Source organism: Canis lupus, chromosome 2, assembly GCF_003254725.2.
Source record: "Canis lupus dingo isolate Sandy chromosome 2, ASM325472v2, whole genome shotgun sequence".
Lineage (NCBI taxonomy): Eukaryota > Metazoa > Chordata > Mammalia > Carnivora > Canidae > Canis > Canis lupus.
The window spans coordinates 14,263,003-14,276,393 of NC_064244.1; the positions used below are offsets into that span (position 1 = coordinate 14,263,003).

General features: G+C 40.2%; 1 protein-coding gene across 22 annotated transcripts in view; it reads right to left on the minus strand.

Moving 5' to 3' along the window:
- SVIL (supervillin) overlaps positions 1–13,391 on the minus strand; it is a 230,942-nt gene that overhangs the window by 79,034 nt on the left and 138,517 nt on the right. For all 22 annotated transcript variants that reach the window (XM_035712993.2, XM_035712994.2, XM_049100238.1 and 19 more), the window contains 3 exons: positions 8,289–8,346; positions 8,022–8,173; positions 4,319–4,973 (listed from right to left, as the gene is read on the minus strand). In XM_035712993.2, the coding sequence (XP_035568886.2) occupies positions 4,319–4,973; positions 8,022–8,173; positions 8,289–8,296 (815 nt within the window). In that variant the 5' untranslated portion in view covers positions 8,297–8,346. The remainder of the gene's footprint in view (positions 1–4,318; positions 4,974–8,021; positions 8,174–8,288; positions 8,347–13,391) is intronic.

A 13,391-nucleotide genomic window follows, 5' to 3' on the forward strand; every position in this document is an offset into this window, starting at 1 on the left:
TTTTCTAGAGTGGACCACGACTGGGAAATTAGGTATAATTTTCCTCTTTGACTAATAAACAGGTCGTTGAGAACTGGGAGTCACAGTATACGCTCAGGAAAACAGCAGGGGTGGGGCTCAGGGAATGAGTTTAGAAATAAAAATATGATGCATTTTCTTTTTTTTTTATTAGCTAAGAAATACAAATTCTGCATTTGGGATTTCTATTAGTAACAGGAGCTCAGATTTTTAAAAATTTGAATAATCCACAGCCCCCAGATCCCTTTGAATTTTATTCTAAAATTCACAATGGCTGAATTAGCAAAGAATGGTTCATATTGGCAACACTACTCTAGTAGTTTTGAACTACTAGTTCTGGTAGTCTAGAACTCTTAAACACTGTTCTAAAATTCTAAATTGAGGGGCTTGGCAGGATTGGGGGATGAGGATTAAGAGGTGTCTTAGCCTGGGTGGCTCAGTGGTGCCTTTGGCTCAGATTCTGACCCCCTGGGGGTCTAGGGATCTAGTCCTGCATTGGGTTCCCTGCAGGGAGCCTGCTTCTCCCTCTGCCTATGTCTCTGCCTCTCTCTATGTGTCTCTCATGAGTAAATAAATTTTTAAAATCTTTAAAAAAAAATGAGGTGTCTTAGGCTCTATTCTAATGGAGAATATATATATATATATATATTCTCCATTTGCTTCAGAATGATGTGTTCACCTGCACTCCCAGGCAGCTATAGGATTTTTGAACTAAAGACCCTTGACATACATATTTTCTTAATGATACACGTGTTCAAATGAACATTAAATAATTCTAATAAATTTAAATTTACTGCTCAGCTAAATATTGCCCTATAGACAGTTATGAGCTTAGAATGCTCCTAACTGTATACTGACTGTTCTGTATGCACATGTGTTAGTGTGTGTAGAGAAATACAGAAGCTGTGCATTTGATGTCTGGCTTATAGTAGAATTTTTAGGATGCCATAGGAAGTCTTTGATAGTATATTTATGAGTGACACATTCTTTTTGTAATTAATGAAAAGGAATAGCCTCTTGCTAGTGAGCAAAAAATAAAATGATGTAATGGGAATGAGTTAATTCAGAGATTAATAGCCAAAATACTTGGCAGAGGTAGGTGATGAGAGAGTATAGCGTAGCAGTGAGAAAAATATTCCATCTCAATACCACAAATTCATGTGGTATAAAATAATTTCATTATCTGTAGATACTTTTTATGGTCACTCCTTAATCTCCCTAAACTTTTCTTTTACATATTTCCATATTGGATGACATTGCATTTTCATTTATGGTTATTAAGACACTGAAATTTCTTTGGTTATTGTTATAATTCACAAAGTATTTTTGTGTTTCTTCTTCCCAAATGGAAATCAGATGACCATGGCTTTCTGATACCCGTATTTCCTGGCTCTAAAGAAAGGACATCTAAGTAGAATATTAATCCATTTAATAAGTCTTTACAAGATGAACTGCCAAAGTCAATACAAAATAAATCCTTTTTTAACATACAGTGCTACATTAGTTTCAGGTGTACAATATAGTGATTCAACACTTTCATCCATTACTCAGTGCTCAACATGATAAGTGTACTCTTTAATCACCATCACACAAAAAAAAATCACCATCACATGTTTGACCTATCACCTCACTCACCCTTAACCATCAAATTGTTCTCTATGATTTCTATAGTTAAGAGTCTATTTTTTGGTTTGCCCCTCTTTCTTTTTTCCTTTGCTCATCTGTTTTGTTTCTTACATTTCATATATGAGTGAGATCATATGGTATATATCTTTCTCTGACTTATTTCACTTAGGATTATACTCTCCAGCTCCACTCATGTGTTGCAAATGGTAAGATTTCATCCTTTTTTAAGGCTGAATAGCATATCTATATCTATATTTATATCTATATCTATATCTATATCTATCTTTATCTATCTATGTATCTATCTATGTATATATAATCGGGTAACGCTGCTATAAATGCAGGGGTGTATGTATCCCTTTGAGTTAGTGTTTTTGCATTTTGGGGGTAAATACCCAATAGTGCAATTACTGAATTGTAGATTATTTTTAACTCTTTGAAGAACCTCCATGCTGTTTATTATATCTTCTATCTTTATTTATTTTTAAAGATTTTATTTATTTGTTCATGAGACACACACACACACACACACACACACACACACACAGAGAGGCAGAGACACAGGCAGAGGGAGAAGCAGGTTCCATGCAGGGAGCCCGACGTGGGACTCGATCCCGGGACTCTAGGATCACGCCCTGGGCCAAAGGCAGGTGCTAAACTGCTGAGCCACCAGGCTGCCCTATATCTTTATTTTTTAATGTCATACTTGTCACACATTATGTTCCATCCTTTTTAATATATGACAGTAGTTTCCTAATATATATGAAATGATTGGTTTCTCTGCCTATGAATCATAAATTTGTATGCCTTGAATGGCTTTTAAAAAACACATGCCTTTTTAAAATAAAAAAACAGATAAATAAAGCATACGCCTCCTCAAGAATTCCTTTACAATTTTTTAATTCTTTTAATCCCCTCTTTGTGAAAGTCAAGTGCTAAGAGGCTGAGGCTAGGCTTATGGAAACTTCCAAGTAATATGCCTCTTCAAATAATTGAGAAAGAAATATCTCTTAAGATTTCACATTCTAGATGATTTTTAAATATTAAGATTTTAACTTACACAAAACTATTATATACCTTATCTTTCTACCTGGAGCATCCAGCCAAGTTTTAGTTATTATTACAAATGATTCAAGATCTCAATGAGGATTTTATGTGATTTTGATGACTAACCTGGATGCCATGTTAACAACTCAAGTTTTCATAATATGGCAATCAGAAATTAGGCTCTGAATTTTCTTTAAACCCATGTAATTATAAATTTCTAATTTCCTCTCTAAATTGGACTGCTAGGTTTCTCTGTCTTGTTCACAAAGCACACAAAGAGTTGGCTTTGACAGTGACTAAGGCAAGAACATTTTTTCTACTGTGAAATGCAGGCTTCCCATAAAATAGATTTTCATTTCAAAAACTGAGACAACAGGTCACAGTCTCAAAATTCAAGAAGTCCAAAAGCTGAACAAAGGCGCTCAGAATCCCAAATCAGGCTTTAAAGTATTTAAAGTAAAGTTAGTTCTAAGGAACTAACATCTCTAAATATTTTAGTGTGAATGATCAAGTAAGTAGGGACAGGTCTTTGACTCAATAAACTTCAATAAGTAAAATGATCTGTTTCAGTTGTAGTACTGGCACCTAAAGAGGACCACATTTACTGCTCTGTTCCAGTATGAAAGAAATAGGAGTATTTTGCAATACTTTTTTTTTCCCCCCAGAATAAATTTGCTGGATCCTCACCTCTCCTCAATTCGCCTGAGAAGCTAATGCTTATTTGGACTGAAAATCATACTTAGCAGTCTACCTAGACAATTGCCCCAAACTTGTAAGTAGGACGTTTAAGTGAATTGCATTTTGAACATGGTCATCACACTTACCGAATTTAAATATTTAAATTTCACTTCAATTTAGATATTTAAATTTCATTTAAATTTAGAAATTTATTTTAAATTTAGAAATCTAAACTCAAATTTCTAAATTTAAATTTAAGTTTAATTTAAATTTCTAAATTAAATTTAGAAATTTTAAATTTAAATTTAGAAATTTAAGTTTAGGAACATATATTCTCTTCTGGCATTTGAAAAGTTTCCGATTTTATACCTTTTTAAATTTTGTTTGTCCTTGTGCTGTTGTCTTTGTGTAGGACAATTACTCTTAATGACTGATCTTTGCAATGAGGCGCTCTTCTACCCAGCTGTCTTCTTAGCATGTTGATGTATTTGTGCGTGCAGCTATACGTTACAGTTATTTTCAGGGTGTACTGCAGTCATACTTCATCCCCTAAACCCAGACCCTTCCACAGTGTTCGTGGTCCTTCTGCTTTGTGATTTTAGATGACAGCAACAAAACAGTCACCAATTAGCGTGAGTTTAATTATAGAAAAATATATATTAAAAGAGACAATTATTAGAGGCATGTAAGAAATGCATAAAAAGAATGGTCCCGATGTGATGGGAGGCTCCCATCAAAGTGTCCCCACGACACCTGTCAGCTTATCATTTTCAAAAAGAAGAAGCTGAAGCATCCTGCTGTGGCAGAACCGGTTCTGTTCCTGTGGACGTTTAAACATTGCTCTGTTACCTACTTCCGCCAGCAGCGGACCCTCGGCAGGACGGGGGTGCCCAGACCCCGGCTGGGGAGCAAAGCAGACACAAGCGCAGCCCGCGGGCCGCACGCTTACCTGGCTCGGGCCTCGGGAGCCAGCGGCGGGTCAGCGGCCGAGGGGCCCAGGGAGGCCGGGGCCGCGCTGCGCGTGGGCCTCGGGGACCTCGGGGACCTCGGGGACCTCGGCACTTCACTGAAGGCGCCTTCTCGCCCGGGGAACGGGCAGGGCGAGGCAGTCTCGGCCGGGGGCGCCGGGTCACGGGGCGGCCCGCCGGCGCCGGGCTCCTGTGCACGTCTGTGGTTCTCCACGCCGAGCAGCACGTCGGGGTCGGACAGACCATCGCCCGCGAGGAGGCCGTGGTCCCTGGGCTCGCGCACGCAGGGCCTGGGGTGCGCAGAGCTCGCCTCCGGGCCCGGCTCGGCCTGCCTGTCGCCCTTCCCAGCCCTTTTGTCCGCAGCCTCCGCGTCCTTCCTGGACTTGGAGTATCGGGACTGCGATTCCGCGTCGGCTTCGGGATCCAGGGCTATGCCGTACTTCTCGGCCAGCTGCCGGCGCCTTTCCGCCTTGTAGCGCGCGATTCTCTCGGCCTTGGACTCCAGGGCCTGCGTGTCCGGGGCAGCTGGACCGCCCGACGGCTCACCGTGGACGCCCGAGCTTGGCGTGCAGAGCCTGGAGCGGGTCTGCTTTTCCGCCGAGGAATCCGAGGTGTCTTCGTCTTCATTGGACCGGCCTACAAGGGGACCACACGGGGCACACAGACAGCGTTCAAGGACAGGCGCACGGTTAGCCCTCCGCCTTCTGTGCACAGCATGCACCTGCGCGCCCGCGCTGCGGAGGACCCGCATCTCAGCAGGCGCATCCCGCCACCGACCACCTGGGCTGCGGGAGAAGCGCGAGGCCCGCAGGGAGACCCGCTAGCCACCCACCCCACGGCCCCCGCTAACGCTCCGCTCCTCACTCCTGGCTGGCTGGCTGCCTCTTACCTAGTTACCTTTCTGTTTTTGAGTTTAATATTTCACGTAGGAGGCCAGAGGATGAGTTGGGAGTCCTCTAGAAAAGATAACAGATACCTGAACCACTGTAATGGGCAGCCCCAGGGGCTCAGAGGTTTAGCACCGCCTTCTGCCCTAGGCGTGATACTGGGGATCCTGGGATCCAGTTCCACGTCAGGCTCCCTGCATGGAGCCTGCTTCTCCCTCTGCCTGTGTCTCTGCCTCTCTCTGTCTCTGTGTCTCTCATAAATAAATAAAATCTTAAAAAAAAAAATAAATAAACCACTGTAACTTGACAAATGACAGACTGTGGTTTCACAGGATCTGACAGTAACCAATGGGCCCTCTCAGTATGTACCGAGTTCTTCGTGTATGTGTCCCTTCTTTTTTTTTTTTTTTTTTTTTTTAACAAAAGTGGAGTTCTGCGATTGTAGCACACATACTTAATACAGAAAATATCTAGGGGTGCCTGGGTGGGTCAGTGGTTGAACGTCTGCCTTTGGTTCAGGTTGTGATCCCAGGGTTCTGGGATCAAGTACTACATCTTATGTCCCTAAAATAAGACTTCCAAATATAGGGAAATGTATATACACAACATTAAGGATACATAAAACATGAATTATTTTATATAGAAGAAATCAATTTTATAAAGGACTAGAAGGAATATATAGAAATGTTGAATAAATTAGCAGTTTATTGATTACTATATATTAGTCATTATTGGTGATTTGGAGTTTTATCTTCCTGTTTTCATGTTAGGCATTTTTTTTTTAAGATTTTATTTATTGATTCATGAGAGAAAAAGAGAAAGAAACAGAGACAGGGGCAGAGGGAAAAGCAGGTTTTCTATAGGGAGCCTGATGTGGAACTCGATCCCAGGACTCTGGGATCACGACCTGAGCCAAAGGTAAACAGATGCTCAACCACTGAACCAGCCAGGTGCCCTGGCTTCATAATATTCTGATAGACATTCCATAACTAATTTAAACCTTCTCATATTCCTGGGCATTTACGTTCTTTTTTTTTTTTTCATTGTTTCTAACTTTTAATCAGTCTGATTTTCTGACTACTATCACAACAGATAAACATCTAATTGCTTTATCAGAAAGTGTATCATTTTAAGAAACTTCCTAGACTACCAAATTAATTTCTATAAAGTTTGTATCAATTTACACTTGAATCTGCAAGATGTGTTCTCTTATAAACACTGAGTATTCATTTTAAAAATTTCCTTTCATTACTAGAAAAAGAGAATATATGCATTTTTAAATTATTTATTAGCCATTTTTATTACTTTTTTCTTCTCTGGAATATCTGGTCAAGCTTATTGCTCTGTATTCTATTGATTCATAGTGCTATTTCTATTGGTTTTGCATGCACTTTTATAAGACTATGAACCTGAATCTTATTCATGAATATTTCAGACTTGTTTAATATTTTGTTGTCTATGTGGAAGGTTTTTTTGGAGTCTAGATGTGAATTGCTATGTAGTAGATTGACCTGGTCATTTGATTTCTCCAGCTGTTTCTGTGTCTTGAAAGTCCTTTTCCATTCAATTTGAATGAAATATTCACCCATGTTTTCCATGGTTTTTTTTTGTCTTTCTTTTTTTTTTTTTTTAGATTTTATTTATTTATTTATTCATTCATTCATTCATTCACTCATGAGCGACACAGAGAGAAAAGGCAGAGACACAGGCAGAGGGAGAAGCAGAGAAGCAGGCTCCATGCATAGGGCCTAAAGCGGTACTTGATCCCGGACTCCAGGATCATGCCCCAGGCCGAAGTCAGGTGCTTAACTGCTGAGCCACCCAGGGATCCCTTTTTGTCTTTCATATAAATGAGAAGAGGGCTACGTCCCCTCTCCCACTGTACAAGAACCTGTTTTCCCAGTACTGTTTTATTAAATAAGTCTACATTTCTCACGAATATGTGATGCTTAAATTATCATATAATACATAGGTTTACTTTTATATGAGTGAGGGTTTATTTCTGACTCTAAATTTTGGAACTCTGCCTAATTCTTGATTCTCCATGTAACTTAAATCTTAATTCTCTAGTTTTCTGGCCACAGAAGATCAGGACATCCAGATAAGTGACATGATTACATCATGAAGTGAGATCAACAGCCCTCTCTGAGGAAGAAACTAGAAAACACTAGCTATAAAAAGCAGCAGCACAGAGCTGCGGAGCCAGGAATGGGGTGAGAAGAACAGCCCCCCATATGGGTCATCCTCTTCCAAGGCCAAGTTGAATATTTGATGTTCCTAACATTGACAGTTATCAAAAAAGTCACGTTTGAAATACTGCTTAATATAAAACAAATATCCAAAACATTAAATAGAATGTTTATTGCATAAACACCTAGACTAAGAACTAACCACTCAAGGTCCAGGTTCACTTTTAATGCTCCCTGCTTTGAGCGGGCCCCAGGCCCTGTGCTGGGCACCTGGGTACTCTGTTTAAAGGAGCCTCATTCAGACCCCTAAAAACTCTCATTGAGGATCTCAGGCAGCAGGTCCTGTGCCAGGGCGCTGAAGGTACTAAGAGGGAGACATGGTTCCTGCCCTTTAGGGGTCCCAGGAGTTACCAACAGTAGGAATCACTTCTTACCACTATGATACTGGAGCAGGGCAGAGCTGATATACGTGTCATTGCAGTTTTTCACAAATAATGTATATTTAAAAAGTAAGTACATCTACACAATTCATTTTTGTGGAATATCTCATTTTCTAATAGCACTGGATAAAAAGGCTTGATGGCAGGCCACCAGGCAAGCATGCTCACCAGTGTGGGGGCTGGCAGGGTCTGTGGCTCGCATGTATCTGGGTGTGTCTTCCTCCAACAGGCGATGAGTCACTAACCCCGTGCAGCTCTGTAAGAGGATGGGCTGGGTGTCCGTCTCGATTCCTTCTAGGCGCCTGGCAATTCTTTCTTTTCTGTGCAGGATACCAAAACAGACCTCGTGAGCCATGGAAATCAGTTCTCGGGGAAAAGTGAATACTGCTTCAGCAAGCTCTTCTACTTTCTAATTAGGTACGATAAATATCTTACCTTTTCATTTCTAAAAATTCGTTTCTCTTTGGTTCAAAGATTTTTCTTAATTCTGCAACTAAAATAAAGAAGAATAAAAAGATGCTCCAATTTCTAGTAGTCATGCATTCATTTTACTCATTCATGAAGCATATATTTATTGAACTTATGTTTCTGTTCTTGGCTCCCATGAGCAGTGATACACAGAACTGACACAGGTCCTGTTTTCCGGGAGATTGTCTTCTAGGGCAGGAGGGCAGATGCCAAATGGGAAGCATGTGCATCCAGGTACATACATACACGCACATACACACACATACACACACACACACCATACACACTGCAGGTTTTGCTAAGAAGTAAAACCATGAATAAGGGATAGATTGATAAGAACGAATTCTACTTCATCCAGGGACGTACTGAACATTAAGATCTCTCCAGCAAGTACACAGCTCACTATGTTTTTAACTGTTAGTGGGTTCAATAAAGTATTCCAAGCTTTGCATTCTGGAAAACTTCTAATGTCTGCAAAAGTAGAGACAAGTACTAGAAGCACCACACACCCATCAGCAAGCTACAACTACTGTCTCACCACACCCCTATTTTGCCCTATTAATTAACCTGTAAAAATCTGTAACTACCTGATTGTCTTCCCAGTGGTACCTAATAGAGGATATAGCCATTAACTGCAGTTTAGGTTAACACAGTTCCTCAGCCTCCCCTTACCAGCATTTGCTAGAAGAAAATGTTAACATTTGTTTCCTTGCTATAATTTGGGTGGATGATGGATAAAGTAATTGCCCTAATTCTCCTGGTAACACGGGATGGGCAGACAAATGTTTTGCTGAGCTTGGGAGGATCTCACGTGATACTGACTACAAGGATATTACTGAGATACTAAATAATTGTTCTTTGGAGAAATGGCCAAATTTGATGGAGAGTAAAGGTCTCTCTTCTCACCTCCTCTTCAATCACATGAATTCATAAAGACTCGTCTGAGTGGCTCCTGTTGAGGGCCCAGGAATACTGGGAAGAGGTATCACTGACAGCTCTGGGGGCCCATGGAACTTTGAAAGGTTGAATCAAAGGAGGCATACTAGAATGCTGGAATATTTTTTAATTTTATTTTTTTTCAAAGTAAACTTTATATCTTGGGGCTCCTGGGTGGCTAAGTCAGTTAAGGGTCTGAGTCTTGATTTTGGCTCAGGTCATGATCTCAGGGTTGTGTGATCCAGCCCCATTTTGGGCTCTGCACTGGGCACGAAGCCTGCTTAAGAATCTCTCTCCTCCTACCTCCTCATCTCCCTCTCTAAAATAATAATAATAAAATAGTAAAATAACATAAAGTACTTTATGTCCACCATGGGACTTGAACTCACAACCCTGAGATGAAGAGTCACATGCCCTACTGACTGACTCAGTCGGGTGCCTGTGAATACTGGAATTTAATTTTCAACTACTTTAATTTCCTTTCTTTTTTTAAAGTTGTCATTTTTTTTTTTTCTGTAATGAGTCAAAACCACACAGAAACACACACACACACACACACACACACACACACACACATCTTTTATATTGCCCTTTCATAGTCTCTGGAGATACAAGCCTTGTCTTTATTTATTTTTAAATGATAGCCCCTTCAAATTTCAGTTAAGACTAAATTGACTTGTGTTAAGATAGTTGGCTTCAAAAAAGTCTCTCCCTCAGTGGCCTTTCCCAGGAACTGGAGTGATGGGAGGCAGAAGTGTACTCGTTCTGCACTGTCAATGATGTTCCTATTTGGACAATGAGGGTATAATGATAATAATGCATCCTGCCATGTTTCCTTTTGAGGAAGCTTGACTAATCATAGCCTCCTAGTTAACAAATTAACTCCAGCAAGGTGATGGTGTGATAAAACTTCAATAGCTGGTAGTACGCATTTTGAAAATATTTTCCAAGTGTTCTGAAAGGTAGGTTTCAGACATGTGTCAAAATCGTACCTAAGAAGCAGATTGTATTAATAGGATCTACAGGGTGTAACGCCACTGACCCTCCACCCAGATATGCTATGGTCTAAATGTTTAGTCCCACCCCAAATTCATATGCTAAAGTCTTAATCCCAAAAGTGACAGTATTAGGAGGTGGGAACTTTGGGAGATGATTGGCTCTACCCTCATGAGTAGGATTAGTGCCTTTATAAAAGAGCCTCCACAGAGCTCCCTCACCCTTCTATCATGTGAGACACAGTGAGAAGCTGAGAGTCTGTAGGTCATAAGAAGGTTCTCACCAGAACCCAACCACGCCGGATTTCTGGTCTAGCCTCTAGAACTATGAACTCTTTAAAAGCCACCCAGTCTATGATATTTTGTTACAGAAGCCTAAATGGGCTAAGGCAAGATAAGGATAAAAATATTAATTTAACACAGTGTCCTATAGCTTCTATTGGAAAAAGTTAAGATATACTTCTTTATCTAATTTGAGACTGAAAATTACTTTTATTTCGTTAGATTTTAAATTTTTCCATAGAAATTAATGTAACTAAAGACATTTTAAAAAGATTCCAGCAGTACAGTGAAAAAGCTAAGTAGCAAGTTGCTTCCTGACAGTTTTTTTTTTTTAAGATTTTATTCATTTATTCATGAGAGACACAGAGAGAAAGGCAGAGACATAGGCAGAAGGAGAAGCAGGCTCTGCGTAGGAAGCCTGATGTGGGACTTGATCCTGGGACTCAAGGATCACACCCTGAGCCAAAGGTAGATGCTTAACCACTGAGCCACCCAGGCGTCCCATTTCCTGACAGTCTTATTATGGAAGGAATGATCAACTAGTTGGCAGAGTATGCAAATACCTCACCCACAACAAAACTACTTTTCCTACTGCCATTACCTACATGTTTCAATATTCTATAAAAACTAAGATGATATGAGAAGGGAATGGGCTGATGGTCAGAATAGTCATTTGTCCCAGAAACTGAATTCCAAGAAGCCCTGGCCAGTGAGGAAAAAAGGTAAGGGAAAGAGTAAGCCAATTTATCCTACTGTCCATGGTGATCTCTGTCCTTTTCTGGACAGAACACGCTGGGCAGTCTGCTAGTGAACAGTCATCTGACAGCCACTCCCTGCTCTAAGTCTTAGGATAGCATTTAGCAGACATTCAGGTGCATGTCCTCAGGTTCCCAGACTCATCAGCTGGCTCTGGACCAGATAACAGATCATGATGGGGATGCTAATGGCCTTGTGAATGAAAAGCTTCTTCATGAGTCCTGCACCTCAGGATGTTAAGTATCCTTGGCTCTCCTGCCAAATGCCTAATCATCATTAGTTGGAATGACACAAAAATGCTTTCATTTTTTTCCAAAGCCCCCCCCAGGGATGAGAAACATAGATCCCAGGACAAAGATTAAAATAAGCAGCCAGTCCCCAGGATGCCCATGCTCTAGGTTATCCCAATGACAGACACCACTAGCTAGCATTGCACTCTTTTCAACAACACCCAGGTTTAAACTCAAAACCGTTTCAAGCCTATAACCTATAGTCCTCTCTGATTATTTACTGAGGAGTGAAATGAGGTCATAAATCAAACAATACTTTAAATGTATCAGCAAGCAAGGGGCACTTGGCTGGCTCGGTTGGTAGACTACCCAACTCTTGATCTCGGAATGGTGAGTTTGAGCTCTATGTTGGGTATAGAGACAACTTGAAAATTAAATAAATAAATAAATATATCAGCATGCTTATTCATTCTTAGTAGAAATCTATAGTGAATCTTTTAGGGAAAAAAAAATCCCTTAAGCAAACAAATTACCTCTCAGTCTATTCTTTGTAACAAGTATATTTTTTAGTTACCAAGATTTGCTTCATTCCTATACACATGAGATTACAGGGGAAAGAAAAGATGTGGAAGACAAAAGAAATCATAGACAAGCTTCCTTTCCCAAGACTATAATTTTAAAGTAAAATTAGCAAAACAAACATGCGATATAATTACTCTAGTATATCTATCCCATGGGAAAACACTTCAGTTGTATAAAAGAGAATGAGGTTTTATTTGAATTGCTGATGTGTGTGTACTTTTTCCTCCCTTTCCAGGGGAGGAAATCCAACAACCTCTTAGGCCCTCCAGCTGGAATTTTTGGGTCAGGTTTATTATAAAGCATTGAAAAAGAGCTAATACTAAGAAATCACAGAAGTCACCCAGCTGTAGAAATCTATGTTGCCCTCTGTTGTTTCACTCATAAAGCACTACGCCAAGGTATCATGTGAATGATAGTCTTTTTTTTTTTTTTAAGTTCTTATTTATTTATTCATGAGACACACAAAGAGAGAGGTAAAGATATAGGCAGAGGGAGAAGCAGGCTCTCTGTGGAGAGCCTGATGTGGGACTCAATACCAGGACCCCGGGATCATGCCCTGAACCAAAGGTAGACACTCAACTATTGAGCCACCCAGGTGCCCTTGGATGATAGTCTTGAATACAGTTTATTACTCTTTATGGTCTACCAAAATTTATCTTTTCTTTCTAATTGTTACATCATTTTAGATTTACAGAAAAATGAAGACATGGTTCATAACATGCTTCCACTTTACTACATTTGCTTTATTTTTATCCTTTTCCGTACACATATTTACATGTGTTATGTGTGTACACACATGCATGGATGTACACATATTTACATATCAGCTTTTTAAAGATTTATTTGAAAGAGTGAGAGAGAGAGAGAGAGAGAGAGAGAGAGCGGGGGGGGGGGGGGTGGTGTAGAGGGAAAGCGAGAGAAAGAATCCCAAGCATGCTCCACGTCCAATGTGGGGACCGACTTGGGGTTCCATCCCATCACCCTGAGATCTCAACCTGAGCCAAAACCAAGAATCTGATGCTCAACTAACTGAGCCACCCAGACATCCCTACATATTAATCTTTCTGAACCAGTCAAGTGTAACTGGCAACATGGTACACCTTAAATTCATCAGTGTATATTTCCTAAAAACAGGAAATATAAATTTTTTTAAATGGGATTAAGCAGACATAATTCAATTGATTGCATGCTGTGGCATAATCTGTACAATTCATAAATGTCTCAGGTAATAGAAATACTAGTCATCATGTAATACAGATCTAAACAGGCACTGTTGATCTAACTTTGGT